The sequence below is a fragment of the Passer domesticus genome, chromosome 3 (genome assembly GCF_036417665.1).
Source record: "Passer domesticus isolate bPasDom1 chromosome 3, bPasDom1.hap1, whole genome shotgun sequence".
NCBI lineage: Eukaryota > Metazoa > Chordata > Aves > Passeriformes > Passeridae > Passer > Passer domesticus.
The window spans coordinates 105,803,881-105,824,503 of record NC_087476.1 but is presented as its reverse complement, the minus strand read 5'-3'; the positions used below and the strand labels follow the sequence as shown (position 1 = coordinate 105,824,503).

Sequence of the window (20,623 nt, the reverse complement as noted above, 5' to 3'; positions counted from 1 at the left end):
CTGGCATCTTTTGCTCTTTTGCTGTGAGCCAACAATAATTATTTTAGAGAAAGAAAAAGAAAGTGTGGAATTAGTAACGCAGATGCTGAAAGGCAAGTGGCAAGACTCTACAAGAAGAATGCCTCAAAAATGCTACTTTGTTCCCATTTCTACTGGCACCTATTCCCCAAGGTAAAAGGCCAGAATGACCAAAGCCAACTTAATAGTAGTGTGCAGAATGTCAGCTGACAAACAACATAAAAACAAGTCACGTTGTGTTATCTGTGGTCACGTTCTTCAGGGTTAGTCCAGTAACTCGACTTTACATTCTTCCGTCTTTATTTGTTTATTTTAATTAAACATGTAATGGTTAATAAACAGACATAATCCAGAGTTAGTAGGTTGGTATTATAACATTTATTAAAATAATGCTATGGGTTAATAGAAACAGCAAAGAACCAAAGAATTAAAATGCAAGCTATGTAAAAACCCAACTAAAACCCAAGTATGTCTAATGTATTCATCCAGTAGCTAACTAAAAGCCCAAGAAAGACAACACTCCCAATATAATAAAGTACTGCAAAACAATTGGCAATTTTTCAGTTATCAAAATTGTGGGTTTTGCATTTTGTATCCTTTTTTCTCAATCAGGAAAAAAATTCTTTTGAATGTTATATAACATACATATAAAACAAGATAGAAAAATACATTATAAACTTGTAACAATGGCTGTAAATACATTATCTTACATGTTTCTCATAGGCAATAGGTTGGTTATGGTACATACATAGCATGAAACTACTAAGATAATAAAGAATAGACAAATACATGTCATCTGTACGGTTACATACAAGCGACACTCCCATCTACCCACTCTAAAAAAATTACATAATACTGTCAGAAAGAAGTCTTAAAACTACTTATTTTAATAAAGAAAAAGTCATTAAAGAATGATAATACTGAGAACCAAGGCATTCAGAGATTTCAAAAGTCATGCTTTTTTTTTAAGCTGATCCAAAATTTTGTCAACTAAGTTTTCAGAAGTTTGTTCAGAGCAAACATTACTTTCACATGTCACACATCTATTCCATACACTTCCCCTCCCCCCCAGTAAAAGACCTTTGATAAATGTCTAAAATGTCCAGGTTTTATCATAGTTGAGATGAAACTGGATCAAATACTGGTATTGTTTTAGCAAATCTCTCTTCAAATGTTCGAGTGTCGCAAGTTTATTCAACCAACCAACCAAAATAAAATCAAAATGGCACAGCATATACTGTAAATAAAATCAACACAACTTTATGTGTAACAGGAAGACAAAGCTGGTGGCACAATAAACAAAAATCTAGCTGAATACGAAAGGATGAATGTCTATTGCATAGTAAATAAACTGATAATTATTTCCAGGTGAGACAAGATGTTAGATGAGGTCACCATGCAGGTGCTTAAAAATGTAAGCCCTCTTAGCTTACTATTGACCTTTCATTTGGAAGCTGTGAAGATCTGCAGGAGGAGAATAAGTTGACAAGAGGGGAGTAAAATTATCACCTGATATTTGCCAACTTTAGTACTGAGCCCCACAATGTAACACTTAATGTTTTTGAGAATTAAATACTGTGCGTTCAACAGCTTCAGCTCTTGCAATTGCCCAGCTATTCGAACCTCATGTGGAAACAAGGGTTAAAAATAAGGTATAGCTGGACTTCAAATGGCTGAAGTCCCTCTCCTGCTTATCTTTTCAAGAAAAGCCAATGAGCCAGATCTAACAATAGTCAAAGACGAGCTGAAAAATAAGTAATTTCTGTGCTGTTTGCCACTGCAGGAGCTGTTTGTGGAAACTGGGGATGTGCTCAGTCACTGACTGAAAACTCACTAAGCACTTTCAGTTTCGTTATCTGCAGAACATCCATTTTCTGGGTGATGCCGAAGCCTACTACAGTTGATGTAATATTTATTTCAACCAGAATCAAGAAAACTCCTCTCCATCCCTGAACAAAACTGATGTAACTTCCAGCTCTACAAACATTTGTCACCTAATAATCTCCTTTAGCATGAGACAGTGTATCACAGAACCCTTTGGTTTACGTTGCACAAGTACGGCATTTGCTATGATTTAAAAAGTAGAGTGGCTGAAATAATAATGGGCTGGTTTCATGAAAACTTAGCAAATACTTCACTTAATGAGATTTTGGCAAAGACACATCACACTAGTATGGCAAAAATCAGGTAATTAATATGGTCAACTCATCATTTGTCTTCCCTCACAGCTTCTTTCACATACTGGGCGACTGAGTGGCATGCAGTAACTTGTCTGAGGGAGAAGCTGATTATACAAGACATTTGACTAAATGACCATGAAGAAAATAAGGCACTTCCTTTTCTTTAGACTTATTCCAATACTTAAAAAATAAAAAAGAAAGACTAAAAGGCTCTTTTGGTCTTTTGTTTCTTGACAACCACCAGAAAAAATCATTTAATGAAATAAAGGGTTTCTTTGTTCTTTTTTTCTTTTTTTATAACACTTGAAAGTATAAAATGCTACATTTCCAAAAATATATTTTTTTTCTGCACCAGCACCCTTGTATAGTAAAAGTATCTACTTTTTTGTTCATTTTGTTTCAATGCACTACACTTTATCTACATTTCATTACATGTATACAGCAAATAGGCAAGCATGGCTTTTACATCCTTAATGAAATTTTTTCTATACAGGGAGGTTTAAAAAAAATATTTGAACAGTTTGCCCAGTAATGTGACACATAATGCATGTACCTTGTTCTCATGTAATCTTCCAAGGAGATTAAAATATGGTTAAAACAATTTAAACTTGTATTTCGCTTTAATAGTGTTGCTGTTTTGTTCTCTGCATTAATGTAGTTCTGAAAAGTCATCGTAATCTGCATTTCATGGCACACTTTCCTTTAAAACGTCCAATTTGGCAGGCAATAGAAAAAAGGCTGCAACATCTGCCCTTTGAGGGCACTGGTAGTGACTAAACAGCATATCAAATTTTGAATACTTTTTGGAATCCCTTCCCCAATGACATCCCTGACCAAAGGTTCATGCATGATGCATCATCACACAGTACATTCAGAGAGAGCTTTGACTTTTTTTTTTTCTTTTTTTTTTTTCTGAGAAGAAAAATATTCCTAGAAGTCTCTCACAGTAACTGCCTCTGTCATCGGGTAGTTAAGGGACATCTGTCTCCATCTCGTGCGAGGCCTCCTTACCGTTCGCTTGGGGCGGGACAATAGAGGATGATCAGTGCGGAGGGATGAGTTGGACCTTATTGCTTTACTACTATTCAGTGCAGGTTCTAGAACCACTTTCACCCAAACAGGAGAACAACAAAAAGCGGAGTTGGAGGACAACAATTTCTTTGTCTGTTTTGTTAGATGGTAAGACGAACGGACAAGTGCCCCAGCTCGCTGCACTGAAGACAGGCAAGCAAAGGCGTTTACCAGTTAACTGATCAGCAGGCAGGCATGGTCAGGTCATCATTGGGTGAAGAGTTCAGAGGTCAGAAGGTCATAGGTTAGTTGCCGGTGGCGGCTGGGTGGTTAGAAACAAAAATAAAAAAAAAAATAAAAAACAAAAACAAAAAAAAAAAAGAAAGAAAAGATAGAGAAGAGATTAGTTCCAGCTAGTGACGGCTTAATGACAACATGAAAACTAATCACAACTAATAAAAAAACAAGCATGTTTAATTCTGACATACTGATCGACACCATCTACAGAATGCAATAAAATCATGACAGCCCTCCATCATGATTTGGACACGTGAAGGAGAAGCCCACTCCCACAAAACCGGTTAACAGGAGAAATAGAGATAAAATATGACTAACGACTAATGGTTAGTAGCAGTCGATGAAGGAAATTGGAAAACAAAAAACGATGAACAGTTTCTGAACTGGGTAGAAGATTTCTGGAACAACAGTCAGTGCACAGCATCAGTATCTGACTGCTATTAAGCATTAGTACTTCCCCAGGTGCAAGCATTAAAGCAACTATTAATGATGGATGTGATTATTAATAACTGGTTGTTAAAAGAATGGAGTAATCTAAGGAATTCTGGACTTAGAGAAACAATTTGGTTCAACAAACTATGGGCCAAACAAAGGGTTTTTGTTCAATAAATTTTTTATTGCCTTTCATTTATTCTATTTACAAACAACATGGAATTTCTTGGCCTCATGATACAAAGCAGTACTATAAACTGTAGTCTAGCAACGTAGGCATCATCGTGGAAACCAGGAAAACGCTCAGCCTGCTACTATAGCCAGCATTTTCCCGTTCGAAATACTATTTTACACATATAGGACACTTATAAAATGCACTTGCATGTAAACACTGTAGAAGTCCTGCCATTTTAAAGTCTATACTTAAAAAGCTCTAAGTACATGAAAAAATAGAGAAAATATCTAATTGATACTAATAAGGCATTTTAAAACTACAAACAGCTCTCTTTATTCATTTTCAAAGCTAATACTCTGCAAATACAATAAAATCTGACATTTCATATACATTCCTGCTTTATATTTTTATATTTAAAAGAAGCCACCTGTAAATACTATTTTCTTTTGCAAAAAAAAAGGAAAAAAGAAAAAACAACAAAACAAACAAAAAAATAAAACCCAAAACCACAAACAAATTACAGTAAAACATAAAAAAGTTCTCAAGTGGAAAGTTATCATTCCCAATGTTCTTGAGCTATTCCTTCTTTAATCATTCTCTCGCATTCTCCTTCACCAAACTTGGTCCACTTAACAGTAGTATAATTTTTAATTTTTTCTTTTAAGACTCATTCAACAGCTTAATTAGAGCTAAGAAATTCTGAGGTTGATAAAAGTTTCTGTACTGTTGCCATTTTGACTAAGGCAGAGGAGATGAAAGTGAGAAAGGTATTCAGTGCAAAGTCAGATTTGTGCCATTACATAAAATGAAGTCCAGTAGGTGTAATATTCACAGATACCATCGATTTAACAATCTTTCTTGTGGGTTCATTTACTTTCACATAATAAAAGTGGCCTATCATTTAGGATACAGTTCATAACACTAGAAAAAATTACTACTGTAACATAAATGAGACCAAACGTTCCCTGAATTTTTTTTCAGAATCATGCTAAGTGGGATTTGCTTAAATTATAACAGCTGTTTCAAAAAGAAGAAAAAATAAAAATAAATATTTTATGTGGCACAATATTACCACTTTACAGGTACACTAGAAACAGACTCTTAAAGCATTTTGATACTCATTACAATTTTGATTAAAAGGTATTAAAATTTATATATAAATTATGTGAAAATTGGTTTGGATAAAATATTTGAGAAAATTCTCAGCATTAATATTTCTTGTGGAGTTTAAAATCAAAGCAAGCTACCTTTAAAAAATACCAGGACACCTGTGATACATCCTCTGCCAAGTCTCTGGCCTTCTACAGTACACACAGGTTTGTCAACTGTGCAACACCATTTACAGTTTATTATAATTAAATCAGTCAGTCTCTCTGTTATATGAATCAAATTCAATTTTGTATTATTTATAAACTGGGGGTTTATTCTGAGTTAAAATGAGCTATATTTTTCAACCCTTCACCAATTCTACATGCTTAGTTGTAAAACATTTACACATTTGGGGATTCTTGCTTTAAATGCAGTGCTTATCTCTGGAAAAACAACCCAAACCCCAACAAAAAACCAAAATTATGCAAAGAATAAAAACTACTTAAAAAGTGAATGCAGTAGTACTACAAAATCATCTGAGAGTCGATTTAGAATTTTTAAAAAACCAAAAAAAATCAACTTTAGACCCGATGAATGCAGATAGATTTAGTGACATTTAACTAAATACAAAAAATATTTCCACATTGAAAAAAAAAGTATTTCGGTTTGCTGACATTGCTTTTTGTGGCCACAGCTATAGAAATATCCTGGTGACAGAACAGCCAAATAGGTGAATATGGCAAATACTGACAGTATTTTAATTCTACAATATAATTTTAGTCAACTAAAAGAAAAAATTTAATGCTGAACAAAGTTGTCACCAAAACCTTTTGTGTGAGACTTTTAGATATGTGCAGTGCTAACCTAGGATTTAAAATTCAAAATACAATGAAGTTCAGTTGTAAAATTAACTGAGATTATTTAGCTAAGATTTTAAAATAATGTTTTCCTGAAATATCAGCATGGTTTTCCTAAGAGAGAGGTATGCATGATTTATTCCACAGGAAAAAGACGTGTATTTATTTACCTACTTAAGGCAGTGGGTTTCCAATATTGTTAGAGATGAATGCTGGTTTATCACAAAATGGCTGTATTTTAAAAGAGAGTGAAATTATGCCAATATTTAATTTAAATTACTTTAAAGTGACCCAGAAGAAACTTCTAGGCCCTTTCAAAAATACTTAAAATCTATGCTGAGCATATATTACAATGATAAACTACAAAATGGCATTTTCTCCATGAAAACACTCCTATCCCCACTTTATCAGTGTATTTACTAGTTGTCTCAGGTAAATATCTAATTATGAAAAAGATAGCTATATCTGTCACTTGAAACTATTGCTGCAGATCATGAAGCATCATTAGCAAAAAACTGGTTTTTGCGATATCAGGTCAAATTTTCAAAGACAAACAAATTCTTCTCACAAATTTCTCTTGACTGAGATAGGAAAAAATAAAGAAATATTAAAACCTATTTTCTTTTTTACTCCTTTTTTTTTTTGTAAACATGGGATGTTACATTTAACTGATTAAATCCTGTTGCCCCATTGAAGAGTTCTCAAGAAATGAGAACAAGCCAATGGGCTGCAAATAGCGGGCAGTGATATAAAATAATCTTACAGAAAACTAAAGTAGTGTCCTGTATCAGGTTTATGCTTTCTATAAAGCCTTAAGATCATATCAAAGATAACATTCTTACATAAATATACCAAATATCCAGGAGGGCCCCATTTACTGTACTGACCAGAATCTGTATTCTCTCTTGCAGTTAATTTACGGAAGGTTGTGAGAAATGTGGTCAATGTTAGGAGATGTCAGATCTGTCACCGGAATTTGGCTTTTGAATATTACAATATAATGGAAATCTGCACAACACTGATTTGGATGAGAGCAGAATAATAATACTTGGCACACAATGCTTTGCATCCTCAAAGCCCTGTACAAAACAAGAACCCCCACAACACCCCTGTGAGGTAGGGAAGTATTATTATCCTTATTTGACCAATGGGAAACCATACACAGAGAGATTAAATGACTTGCTGAAAACCACAGTGAGTCAGCAGCAGGGATGGGATAAGAATTCATCCCCCACACTGCTTCCTAGCCAATGTCAACAAACCGAAAATATCAGTTTTCTCTATAAGCTTAAAAACTTCATTCAGGGGTCCAAAGGCATGACACTTGAGGAACAGGAGAAAAATGAAGATTTACTTTCCGTTCAAGGGTTAAAGAGAGATGCCCAAATATTGGATGTCATCTCACCAACAGGTCTTCAAAAGTTGTTTCTCCTTCAGGTTACACATTTTAGCAGCAAAAGGCAAACACCAAGAAATAGATTTTGGAAAAATACCCCAAAACCAAACAAAAACCAAAAAAACTAAAACACCCTCCCTTCCCCTACCCATACTAATTCAAACTCAAACAACTTTTGAAGTTATCTTCACAGCCCTTACCTTTCTGAATTCAGTTAGGTATCTGAGAACATGCATCCTCCTCATAATATACAGTACAGTGGCTCAAAAGTTTATTGGAAAAAAGGAATCTAAATCTTCAGATTTCTCCAAACACAGACAGGAGGCATTTATTCCTTTACTTCTTTCTCATTAAGCAACCATCCATTCATTTTATTTTGCAACACCAATCTGATATTTCCATGCCAATTAAAAGAATGAACCGGGGGCAGGGGGGGGAAGGAGGGGAACTCGACCAAATTAATTATTGCAGCACTGATTTCATAGCGTTTCCTGATGCAGATAGATGTTTCATTTTTAAAACTCAATCAGTTGTAGAATTTCTGTTAAATATATCAAAGTATATATATTTAATTGATCTGGGAAAGCCAAGTTTAGAAATGTTTTTTAAAACAGCAAGCATTCCCAAAGCTTTAAAATATTAACTGTCCAGGTTTTTGAGCAAAATCATGAATGGGTCAAGACTGGGTATTTGGTTAACCAGCTGTGGTGTTGCAAATCTCATGTACACTCAAAGCACTTCTTACAAACAAGAACTGCAGAACTAAACTAACCTCGGTCTGCGGTCACAATCCTTTGGTAAGGATGGACACGCATATCGTGCCTTCGAACTTTAGTAGCCACCGCACCTAGTTAAATTGCAATTACCAAGACAAAGTTAGAAAACATTCACAGAAAACATTAACAGCAGGTTTATCAAAATGGATTTAAATGATCATTAACTACAAAAGTTCATTTTAAGAAAAGCAACAAGTTAAGGCACAGTAGTTTCAAATCTTAATCTTAAAAAGGAGTTTATCTGTGCAGATTAATATTGCATTTATTTTAAACATCCTGGCCTTAACCTGTTTAATCCATTCATTTACAATCCCAAAATTACAGTATTTCATGAAATCTATTAGACCCAAGCACATTTAAGCTTTACTAGTCACATATTCACTGAAGTGCCTTTCTTGCAGCAGGACTATTTTAAATAATGCCATCTTTAATACTGACAATTATTTGCTAACCTTAAGATCACTTCCAGTTCTACCACAAAAAATAAGTTTTAAAGCAATTCTTCAAGCCTACAGATTGTGATTTTAAACTTTAAGTCAATAAGTATGAACTGCAATGAATTAGGTGATTAGTAAAGCAAACACTATATAGAACACTTAGCAGTCAGTATACTACTATACACTCATAAATTACAGCTACTCTGTAATAATAGGACCTAATCCAAATTAATAGCACTATTTTATTTTAAATCTATGTGCAAAAAAGTGCAAGTAAGTCACTGACTGCTAGGCCAAGCTTTTTTCAAGGCTGCTGAAAACTAAGCATTTGTTAAAATTCAGATCTGATGAAGGATCAGTTAAGACCGTTCTTGAATTCTTAGCCTTTCGTTGGGAAAGCCATACCTGAAGATAAAAGGAAGGGAATTGAAAGTTAGTCACCAACTAAAATTTGATCTCAACACCAACATCCCCAAAAATACCGACAGGGATGCATTTCTCTGCCATTTTTAACAGAATGATTTAAAACATCTTAAAGGTCCACCACACAAATGGACAAAATACTATTAATGAGAATGCGTATATAACAAAATAAAACTCAATGAAATCCAAATTTAATGCAATTAACTCCATCCAACTGCTCAGATAGTAGAGCAGATGTATTAAGAGTTATCAATTCTAGGCAGCTAAAGTGGGAGTGTGGGGTTTTTTTTCCTACTCCCTTTTCCTTCTTTAAATAACATTTTTTTGATGAGGTCTGCTTTGGGCAACACACCTCACACAGTTAAGGCCCAAGAGCATACAACTGTTTCAGATGCCATTTTAGAAGTAATTTTAATTTTTCCCTCATATCTCTTAATAGAAAATCCTGTGAGAAATCCAAGTTCCCTGCATTGTAATAAGGTTTACTCTGGAATGCTGTATTTCTTTACTTGCTATTAACTGTATTCAGGAGAGGGGCTTGCCACTAACCACTAACAGCTACTTTGCTGAACTCTCTATCTGTGACTTTACCCCAGGATGTACCACAACTGGACTTGCAGACTAAGGGTAGACAAGCTAGGAATAATATTTACATGTTTGTGGAAAATTAATAAATGATAATGTTATCATATGCTTGCAGAATTTTGGCAGTGGGTTAACTGACAACAACCATAAGCTGACAGACGCACTGCATACTTTTGTCCTACTAGAATTTTTGTTATTGATTCACTAATCCTGCAAGACAGAAGTCTGAAATACATTTTCTTTTTTACTGTACATAATGTGGAAACATGCACACATACAGATAACTCACCAAGAATTTGTTACATGAAACACTGATTTTTTTGCAATACTTTCAACAAAATATTGACTTTGAACCTTATTGTCCAGTGTTCATTAGAGATGTTTAGAATTCGTGTAAATCAATAACTGCCACTGAACAAACTAAGATCAAAGTCCTATAAAATCAACATTATGCAGCACCAAGGTCATATGCAATTCAGAACAAACTCAAGAGGAAAGATTATTTAGATTCTGGAGAGGGTAGGGAAGGAAGAAACTATTGGAACTGCTTGTTCCATATTGGCCAGTTAAGTGAATTGTCACGGCTGCTTTATCATTCTTGCCTCCACACACCAAGTCAGTGGTCTGAGATATTAGGAACGATGGACATTTCAATGCAACATATATAAAGAAGCCATCAGTAAAATTGCTAATTTTATTGTCCTTTGGTGAGAACTTGGTTTGCTTTATATTCATTCACTGAAATAATTTTCTGCTCACAATATAATTTAGTACTTTCTGACACTAAGAGATTTATCGGTTGTGTACTAAATAAACAAAAACTCCAACTGAACAAAGACTTTTCCACTCCCTCCAGTTTTGCTACTAATATGATATAGCAAAATAAGAAGCCCTCTCTTGCAAAAACTGCTGGATGTTAATTTATGTTAAAGAGAATACAAACTGATCTGTTATTCATAGGAGCCCAGATGACAAGTAATGGACCTCAACTTGTATTAAGCTTTTCTCCCCCTTGCCTATGTATCTACCATTTAATATCATACAAGCATGAAGACTTTCTTTTTGGTAAATGTATTAATATAAACTAAGCACACATATTCAGGAATGACAAACACATTTAAAACGTTTAAGAGCTGCACCATTTGAGTAGCTCTCCTGGGTGGTTTTGATATACCGGAAATAAGTTTGTTGCTTCAGCTTTTTTTCTTTGAGCTCCATGAACCTCAACCCCGCAAACACAACAGAACCACAGCACAATCTCCAGCCATCCATGCACAAAGGTCTTACCTAATACACCACTAGGTTCAATGGGGTACTCAAGGATTGATGTAGCTGGTGCCAGCGTGTAGGGGTACTCGTATGGTGTGTAAATTAAACCGGCCTCGGGTCCGGGTGGGACTATTGCAGCGGTGGGATGAGGAGTTCCGTTTGGCATGACAGCGGTTTGTATTTGTCTGATCAAAGGCATTATGGTAGGGCCAGCTGGCGTAGGAGTACGCAGGGCAGCTGGTGGGAGAACAGGCGCAGGCCCAGTAATAATCCTTGGAGCCTGGGCTGTTGCTGCAAGAGAAAAGGCAAGGGCTGCTACAGTAAGCAAAGAAATTCAGAGGAAAGTATGGAGATAGCAGTACAAAACGTGGAAAGAATGGGAAAAAAGGGGAAAAGTAGGAAAGAAGAAAAATAAAAGGAAATCATTAGTACATGCGCTGATCACACAGTGCCAAAGCACACCATTCAAATGCAAACAGCTTTCCATTTTCCAGTGTGATTAAGTATGAACATGCAAAATAAAAAAGCCATTGTAAAACAGTGAGGTAGATTTCTCAAACAGGTTACACAGCACGAAAGCTCAATTTAGACCACATTTCTTCATTTATGCTACCAAGACTGCATGAGACTGAGATGCATGCAGGAAATACAAGGAAAATACTATCACAATCAAATACAGAGTACAAAATTTAGTGCATCTATAGAGTCCACAAACACTCAGTTATGCAGAGCTGCTGTATGAGTCTAGCTTTTTTGTATGTCTTAAAATTGAATTTAAACATATACGTAATTCCCATTTCCGGGATCAGTGAAGCTGAAGGTGACCTAAAAACATGAATTGGTCCTGTCCTACCCTAACATGAATAGAATAGGTTCAAATTTTATTTCCATATAAAATTTCACCAAGTAACGCATTTCCTTTGTATCAGAAGTTCACCATTGCCCTGCTTAAGTTAAAGAAAATAGGTGGGTTTTCTGTTTTGGTTTGGTTTTTTGCTTGTTTGTGGTGGTTTTGTTTGTTTTCTGAAGTGGTGCTAGCACATTCAATTAAGTGTTATCTGAAACCTGTTGTCACACCAGATGAACAACTTAAGCACTAGCACATCTGCTGGTAACAGTCAATCTTAGAGGGTTATAATTTATGTATTTCTATGCACTACTGTTGATCTACATTGATTTAATTTACTTACAAGGTGGCCTGAAAAGAGAAATGTGATAAAGTTTTTCAGATTTGCTGCATATTTAAAATTATTTTATTTTTTAAACAAAAATGCTCATATAATTTAAAACTGGTGCTCAAATATTTATACTTCCTTTCTAAAACAGAAATAAACCAGTACAGCTTCTAGATCTTCAGCTCTTCAGTAAAATGCAAACACAAAGACTGAAACTCTTATCAAATGATGAGTAATGGCAATCTCCAGTCAAAAAATAAATTAAAAAAATCCATCTTCCCACTTATACGGACGCAACAGACCAATGGGAACAGACCAGACAAAGAAATTGCTCAAATTAATAAAAAAATGTCTGTAAATTTTGCATCAATTTAAGCTATTCTGAAAGCTATTTTAATCATAAATTTACAATAATTTAGAGACTACCATATATTTTAAACGGATCTAGCTTTAAATATACCATAGTGCTCATTAGGGCTGAAAGATTTACCATTACCATTGTAGTCGTAAAAGCCCTTGCTTATGTCCCTTTTCAAATCAGAATAATTACACTGGTGTAAGCACTCTCAAATTGACCTAACTGCATTCCAACCTTTAAACATAATCAACACTGAAATAGGGACTGCGTGGAGAAACAAATTTGCAAATATCAGTAGGTCCTTAGTGAAAAGACTGATTTAACTGTGCTTGCATTTGACATCTGTATCACAGCTACAGCAAAAATGTACTTTTGAACAGCGTCAGCAACTATATTTTTGGGAGGAGAAATTAGATTTTCAACTGAAGAAAATAATTTGTATCACACATAATAGGTATGTGCTTTCATTAGTAGGTGCGTGTAATTAATTTTCAAGTGTAAACTTGTGCATACATGCGTTTGCAAAAGCATTTTCACACAAATGTAATGGAAGTAATCGTAAAAACGGCTCATTACATCACTGATCCGTGTGAACTCAGCTGTGTAATCAGTTGATGAATTGTTGGTAAAACATAACATTGGGGGTACACATGCAAGCAAGATGAAAGGAAGGAATATAATACAGGAAAATGTATTCACAGTATCCTGAACATCTGTAACATTTTAAAATTACATCTCTAAAAATAAAAATGCAAATGAGTCCACTGTCCTTTATATGCTTTAAGGAAAAAATGACTGTAAAATAGAAAAATCCACTTAAGGGTTGAGGTTTTTTCTACTGTATATATTTGTAAATATTTCAACCCATACATACTGTTAAAAAAATAATGGGGACAAGAAACAAGCTAAAAAACCCCGCCAACGGACATCACTTCTCCTCCAAAAATCTTTTGCAACTGCTACCTACAGTGTTGTTGGGTTCTTACTGCCTTCCATTCTCCAACATAAGTTGCCACTGTACATTTTCCAAAGGTAGGTTTAATATTCAAAACCTGCAAACACTTCTAGGGCCTTGACCCCTGAGCTCATGACATGCTTACGTGATTTGATGTTGGCATCTCTGTAGGTGCCATTCAGAATTGCAAGCTCCATCAGCTGCATCTTTTTAAGGCTGTCTTCTCCTTCTGCCTGCGTAGGAAAAAATGGGAAGGAAGTCAGGATTATGATCTCACTAGTGCACAAGATCTAAGTGACCTAGAATAAAATTGTGCAAGTTCTAACCAAGCAAAATACCTGCTTGCCATTAGTCACAAAAGCAGCAAACTTTGTCAACTTTTCCATAAAATTAAGTGGAAGTTGCCAGTTGACTATCATTAAGACTTGTTGACTAATATCTTAAAAAGAGTTTTGGAAAAAGTTCGTAACATAAATTATAAAAATTAAGGATTAAACATAAGTAGCATTTGGTAGAAATCAATTAAGGATTTTTTTCCTCAAATACACTTTCACATACTCCTAAAGGTATCTTTAAAAAAATTGTATTATTGGGCCAGAGGATGAATAGCCATCACAAATTTTAAGCACTGCAGTTTACTGTAATTTGCTCCATTAGAGTCAATACTGACTACTGTGGGGGTGGGGCAAACAAAAAAATAAACAACAATCTTTGAGTAGCTTTCCAGACAGGATATTGACAACTGCCCTGAGGCTGAATTCCTAATTCTGGCACACGTGGATGTATTCTGATGAGGATATAACTACTATTTCCACAGCACACATTACTCTTGGTTTTGCTTCAATAAAAATTACTTCCCTGAAGTTACCTACTCTATTGATAGGCTGCATAAATATCAAATAGTGTTCAGTAGAACAATGCTCACTTTTTCAGTTAAAAATAAAAACATTTCTAACAGTATAATTTAATTTTTAAGACCAGAGATTTTTTATCTGTCTTTCCAAAAATGCTACCATTTGTTTACTCTACACTCTATCGAGCAGATAATGTAATTATGATACAGGAAACCCAAGAGGGATGGTCAACATCTACTTCAGTGTTAGGTTACCACCTTGCCTCCAGTATGGAATGCCAGTGCTGAAATTCTTAAGTCAGACACGTAGAAGGGCAGCTTTCCCTTGAACTGCAACACATTCTTCCTTTGATAAACTGGGTTTCTTACATTTTTACTTATTGAATTACACAATATTTTCCAGGTATTTGGAACAGTATTTTCCAAGTAAATGAGCTTGTTATACAGACTTTACTCCCAAACTATGGATTTACTAAATTTACTAAAGTCCAAGACAAAAATAGTTTTCAAATTTTATCTAAGCAAATCCAGTACTTATAGTGAGGTATGCTCAAGGGCCACAACCTCTTGTAAAGAGAACTTTTAGCAGATGATTTTTATCAACAACTCAAAATGAACATGGTAAGATGAGTCAACGCTGAATTCCTTTCAAATGTCAGAAATTGAAAGTCCTAACTGTAATACTGAGGACTTGCATAAACACCAAGATTATCACACAGTAAACATTCAGAATATACTGGAAGTTAGACATTTTCTTTGTATGTTAAATACTGTATGACAGGGCAAGCTGACACTAATACAAAAAAAGGAAATACACATTCAATTACCATCTTAACTAGAAATTAATTGTACAGTTAAGTACTGTACTATGCAGAAATGCCAGACCCCATAGTCCCATAGCCCTTTTGGAATACAAAATGTGCAGATTCTAGCAATCTTAACATGACACAGAATGGATTTATAATTTACATGCAAAATAATTTTATCTTCTTTTTAAAATAAACTATTTTTATGTTGCATCTTTGCTGGTAAATTACCTAGGCAATCAGGACATAATAAAACCAATTCCAAATCTACTTCCCCATCCAGAGCTCACAAATTCTTGTCATTCTGGATAGACCTTATCAAAGTTATTTTAGCAATAAAGATTTTTTAACACATTAATTAATCTTTTCCCCTCCCCCATAAGTTGTACTTTCTTATTTGCTTTTTGTTTGCATTCATGTATTTATTTATTTGAAAGTGTGTAACAAAAAAACTCCTCACAATGTCAGCTGCATCTCCCATATAGTTCCATTAATGCTACTAAAATTGCACACTTCCTCCAAATAAGACCTTCAGGAGATTGATCTACGCCATTAATGACTTTCAGTAAATGCTGAATATTACACTCCACTTGCTAGGATAATTTTAGTAACCCTAATCCCAGATTTTGCACCACAGTGAATATTTCCCAATATAACTATTTATAGGATAATAATTTTAAGACAGAAAATATTTTTACCCTTTTGATATGGTCAGAAGAAGGAGATATAAGTCCAAATAATCATTCTTACTTTATCATTTTCCTATAGGTCACTACTGCTTTCTATTAGAAAGGATGTTGCAATTACTAGGCTTTACGAATTATGTTTATGGAAGTAACAGTGGACTTAAACAAAGCAGACCAAGTCCTTAATTTTATTCTTGAGATTTACTTCTATAGTCTATGCTCAGCAGTTGATAAACTTTTCTTCTTTTAAACAAAACCCAAAATACAACATAAAATGTTCCTTTAACATTTGTATCAGTAAAAAAATCAGAGATGGAAGAAGTGGACTTGCATTGCCAGACATTAACACTGCTTTCTGTTGCTTTAATTTTTAAAGCATTTATTAGATACAAAACAAAACCCCAACCCCAACAAAAAACCCTTTCCACCACTTTGAAAAACACGTGTAACACTGACCACAAGGTCATGGTTCCGGCTCCTCCCAGAAGATGGCACTGTTTGTTGCACAATGCAGGACATGGGTGTGCAGCCCTGCTGGCACCACCCACCCTACCAGTGCTGCCCAAAATCCTGCCACCCCTCGCACCCTACCCTTGGGAACAGTCACTTGCCACCTCTCCTCATGGTGAAGTCACAGAAACGCCAAGGACCCTTTGGGACACACTGTCGTGTCCTTCTCTGGTATCAAGCCCTCCACTTGCACATCCTTCACACCAGGAGCCAACCCCTCAAACTTCCAAGAGCTGCTTCAGAGCAAGGGCCACATGTTTTTCCCTGCCCTATCCTCTCACTTCCTTGCTGACAGATGATCAAATGAGGCACACGAGATCTATCTTAGCTCCAGGCATTCCTGCAGGCACTCTCTGTTAAAGCAAAGAGAGGTTGCATCAGGGATACAAAGGCAATCTCTAAAGGGACAGTACATTACCTGTACAACAACTGCAACAAAGCTCAGTCATTTGTACCAAAAGGAAGCTACTTTGAGCAAACATCAATAAGGTCACTTAAAACCAGATTTGCATTACTAAGTTGAAGCTCAAGTGATTGACTCAAATCTCTCATCCTCTTAAATCTCCAGTGCTTTCCTTGTATTTATCATGTACAATATAACATGCAGATTAAAAAAAAAAGCCTTAAATGGTATCTTGAAACATAATTCTTTAAATGTAAGCAACTACTTGCAAATGCTCACTGAATACAAATATGGAAGAGATGGAAGCAGTAAATCCTAATAAAGCCAACTGTGCACAGACACCACTGGGTGTTCTGTGAACACAAAGCCTGTAACTCCTCACAGTAGCTCAACTCTACCTGGGCTAGCAATAAATAGACCTAAAGGAGACCAAATGCCAGTGAGGACTATCATTTTAAGTAACTTGCTTTCTAATCTTTGTCTTTGTAGGATTACAGTTGCAAGGCTCAAAACACAACAAATGCCACCTACATCAAGTCTCTGGGAAACACTTCCTAAAAACCACAATTTCAAATTAAACAGACAGTGCTGACCATACAAATGCCCAATAAAACTGAAATAGTCTTCCCTACTTTGGACAATACCAACAGTTTCACAAAAAAAAAGAATGAAGTTTATTATATGACTGCTATTAGTAAGAGCTTGTTTCATGTCCTGAAATGGGGAGCTTAGATAAAACACTCCAATTAATTCTTTTCATTATCAATGTCCAAGCTATACTTCAACCTCAGATATCCCAAACCTCCAGAAAATCCTTTAATTTTAGGTACTGAAACGCCTCTGCATACAGTACCCTGAGGAGTATAATACACTTTATCTTCTTATTTATACACAAAGCATACATACACTAGATACATTTGTTATCCAGGTGGAAGACAGACAGGCATGCAGATTCCAAAGGTAAATGCCTTCATTGTGCAATGTCAATGAAGGACTTCAGCAGATGACAACAGTTTTCAGAGGTGAAAGGTGGACTGTTAGATTCTCTCAACTCTGAGAAGCCTGTAACAAATTACAGCAGAGAAGGAAAGAAAGACAGTATTTAAAAGAAGGATGAAGTAGCAGTGTTTAGGACAGAGCAGAGATCCATGAACTAGACCTACAGAGACAACCAGTGGCCACACTGCCCGGCCATAATGCTGCCAGGCCCAAAAGGAGCATCACTGCAGCTCAGGTAATTCAGAAACCAAACAATCCACTCACTTGTGTCATAGCTGGGATACCTTATTCTGACAGAGCTTCTTGAGCCTTACAGTCTCATGCACATAAGTCTCAAAATGCTCTCTGATTTTCATTACTACCAGGGCTGGAAGGGAAGGCTTTCAACACATTTCTACAAACATAGGTGCTTTCTCCATACAATGCTCCATTTTCTTTTAAAGTAACTGCTTTGGAAAATGTAACAGATACACTTCTTTTCCCCTACATTCATAACAAATAGATCCTCATATTTAGGTGATGTCAGTGACTTTCACAGACAGTCTAGCTTCCAGATGTCATGCATTTTGGATCACATTTTTGCAATCCTGTCACATCCCTGTACTTCAGCTGAATTCTCATAAATTGAAGTGAGCCCAGCCCTAGGAAAGGCAGCAGATAGTTTTATGATTTTTGGACAAAATGCAGTGAAGAATGGCTTTGGAGACCAGTTCTTTATAAGCTGTCCAGGGCAGTCCTTTCAGGCTCAGACCAGGTGCAGCAAGCGGGAAGAGAAAATGGTGGTGAAGCAAAATGACAGCCAGATCAGCCAGGAACACAAGGGCCAAAAACCAGTCTCCATCTTCCCCTGCCAACTGCAGCAGGCCTTTCCCACCAGGCTCATGGAAAGAATGACCAGCATGACAGCACCAAAGCGCACTTGCCTCCCCAAGCACCATAGGAAGCTCTCCTGCAGAGCTGCCTCCCTGCCTGCTCCACACCGCTGCTGCTTGAACAGCAGCTCTCACCAGCAACCTTCCCGCCACCCTTGGAGAGAACTCTTCCAGCTACCAAACATTTTGTCCAAGTCCATGCACCCTTCTACACATTTGCTTCAAGCAGAGAGACTCCTTCTAAGAATACACTGTATTTTTCAGGATGCAGGTACGGCAATAAATAATTTTACATGCACTCTAAGCAGAAGGGCAGAGGACTTAGCAGTTATGGAAGAACACTATACTAATGAACAAGAATAAATACTTAAAACTCTTCCTCAAACAGAAAAGTAATTTAGAATTGCCACATAAAATAAACATAACTTTTCTAGTACCTGGAAATACACACATTAAATATGAAGACTTCAATTATTCTTTAGACTGCATAGTATATCTGCATAGTATAAGCCAGCTACTATTTACAAATTTAATAGGAGTTTTGGTAAAAAGCAACAGCACCACTGAAATATTTTACTGTGATTGATCTTATCCTACTTATCCAGGAGGCAGTGCTGCTCCTCAGGGGTCTGTCACCCTGCCTTCCAGCAGTCCCCAGCTGCTCTACAGCCCAACAGCTGCAGCTTGGAGGCTTGCACTTCGACACAGGCTGGACTCTCAGGCTCTAGAATGCTTTTATCTCCCTGACAAAGAAAAATCTTCCACTGCAATTCACTTGTAGATGAGTAAGTATTCCTAACATACCATGCTCCAGTCAAACAGTCTTTACACATGAATGTCTCCATTCAGAGACAAAAACCTTCCATTCATGATTTATAAACAAAAAAACCTTACAAACATTATACTAAAAATTCCTAGACATACATCTATTAAAGAAAAAAACAAATCTCAGGCATCAATATATTGTAAAATATACTACAAAGGCTAAAACACACTGGAATTTTTGAAGGTGAAGTATATATGCTTAAAATCCTTGTTTGGAACATTTTTTTGTATCTATAGCAACAATATCCTAGACAAGATTACAGGTGTAAAAGATGTAAAAGACAAAGAAAAGAGCTTTTCTTGTAAGACTCTAAATGGGAGTACCTCAACTATTAATCAATTACCTAGTGCAAGAGATTAGATTTTACTTTTGTAAAGCCTTTTGGTTCTAGTAAATTACTCTATTACTCAGTATTAAAGAAAACATCTCATCCTCCCTTTCCCTCAAAAAATCTGGCAGAGACCTTCAAGTTTCCCATGCCCAGAATGTAAATATTGATAGTTAGAAGTTGCTAGTAAACAAATGCAACAGACTTTCTCATCCTTGATTATACACTTCTGAGGGTGATGGAGCAGAAATCCTACACTATAGCTTTGTTTGTTTTGAGGGGAATCGGTCAAAGAGGTCTTTGGCACCTATTCTTATATTAGAGGAAACTTTCCCAAATGCTTTTCCCAAAGACTTCCAGACCAGGCATATTTCTCAGAGTCCTGTACATCAACAATCCTATGGCACAGAACAGGTGGTAAAACTACAGCTCAGATATTTCTCTATTTCCTTTTCAACACTGACACACACTGCTATGGCTAAGAGGACAGGCAAAGATAAATTAGCATCATTATTTCTTCTGGGCAACACAGTCTGCTTATCTTCTTCAAAGCAAGCTCTCAGTTCAAATGATATGCAAAGAAGACTTGTGCTGTTTCACTTGACAAATTCATTGGTCATAATGTTAAAGATACACTAGGGGGAAAAGACAGCCTATCTTTTTACACTCCCCATCACCTTATCTGACATATCCCTGTTTAATCATGATACTTGGCTTACCAGTAATACTTTTGAGAGGCCTGATGCCCTCCCTCCCTCCCTTTCCATTTCTGCACAAAGAAAATACAGATAAGGCACAGAAAATTGGCAGATAGTGTGTTTTACAAGCCAGACTGAAATACAGCGTCAGTGGAACTTGCAAGTTTGCTTCACCATATATCTCCCTAGGTACTAGTTGGCAGCACAGT

General features: G+C 36.0%; 1 protein-coding gene across 7 annotated transcripts in view; it reads right to left on the bottom strand.

Moving 5' to 3' along the window:
* Window positions 1-377: 377 nt before the first annotated feature.
* The window catches only part of QKI (QKI, KH domain containing RNA binding), a 146,205-nt gene continuing 125,959 nt past the window's right edge, over window positions 378-20,623 (bottom strand). For 2 of the 7 annotated variants that reach the window (XM_064414877.1, XM_064414883.1), the window contains exons 5-8: window positions 13,579-13,666; window positions 10,964-11,260; window positions 8,228-8,302; window positions 378-3,531 (exon numbers count right to left, since the gene is read on the bottom strand). In XM_064414877.1, the coding sequence (XP_064270947.1) occupies window positions 3,515-3,531; window positions 8,228-8,302; window positions 10,964-11,260; window positions 13,579-13,666 (477 nt within the window). In that variant the 3' untranslated portion in view covers window positions 378-3,514. Of the gene's footprint in view, window positions 3,532-4,101; window positions 9,074-10,952; window positions 11,261-13,578; window positions 13,667-20,623 lie in introns of those variants that run through there. The other 5 variants (XM_064414879.1, XM_064414880.1, XM_064414884.1 and 2 more) reach the window with 5 other exon arrangements.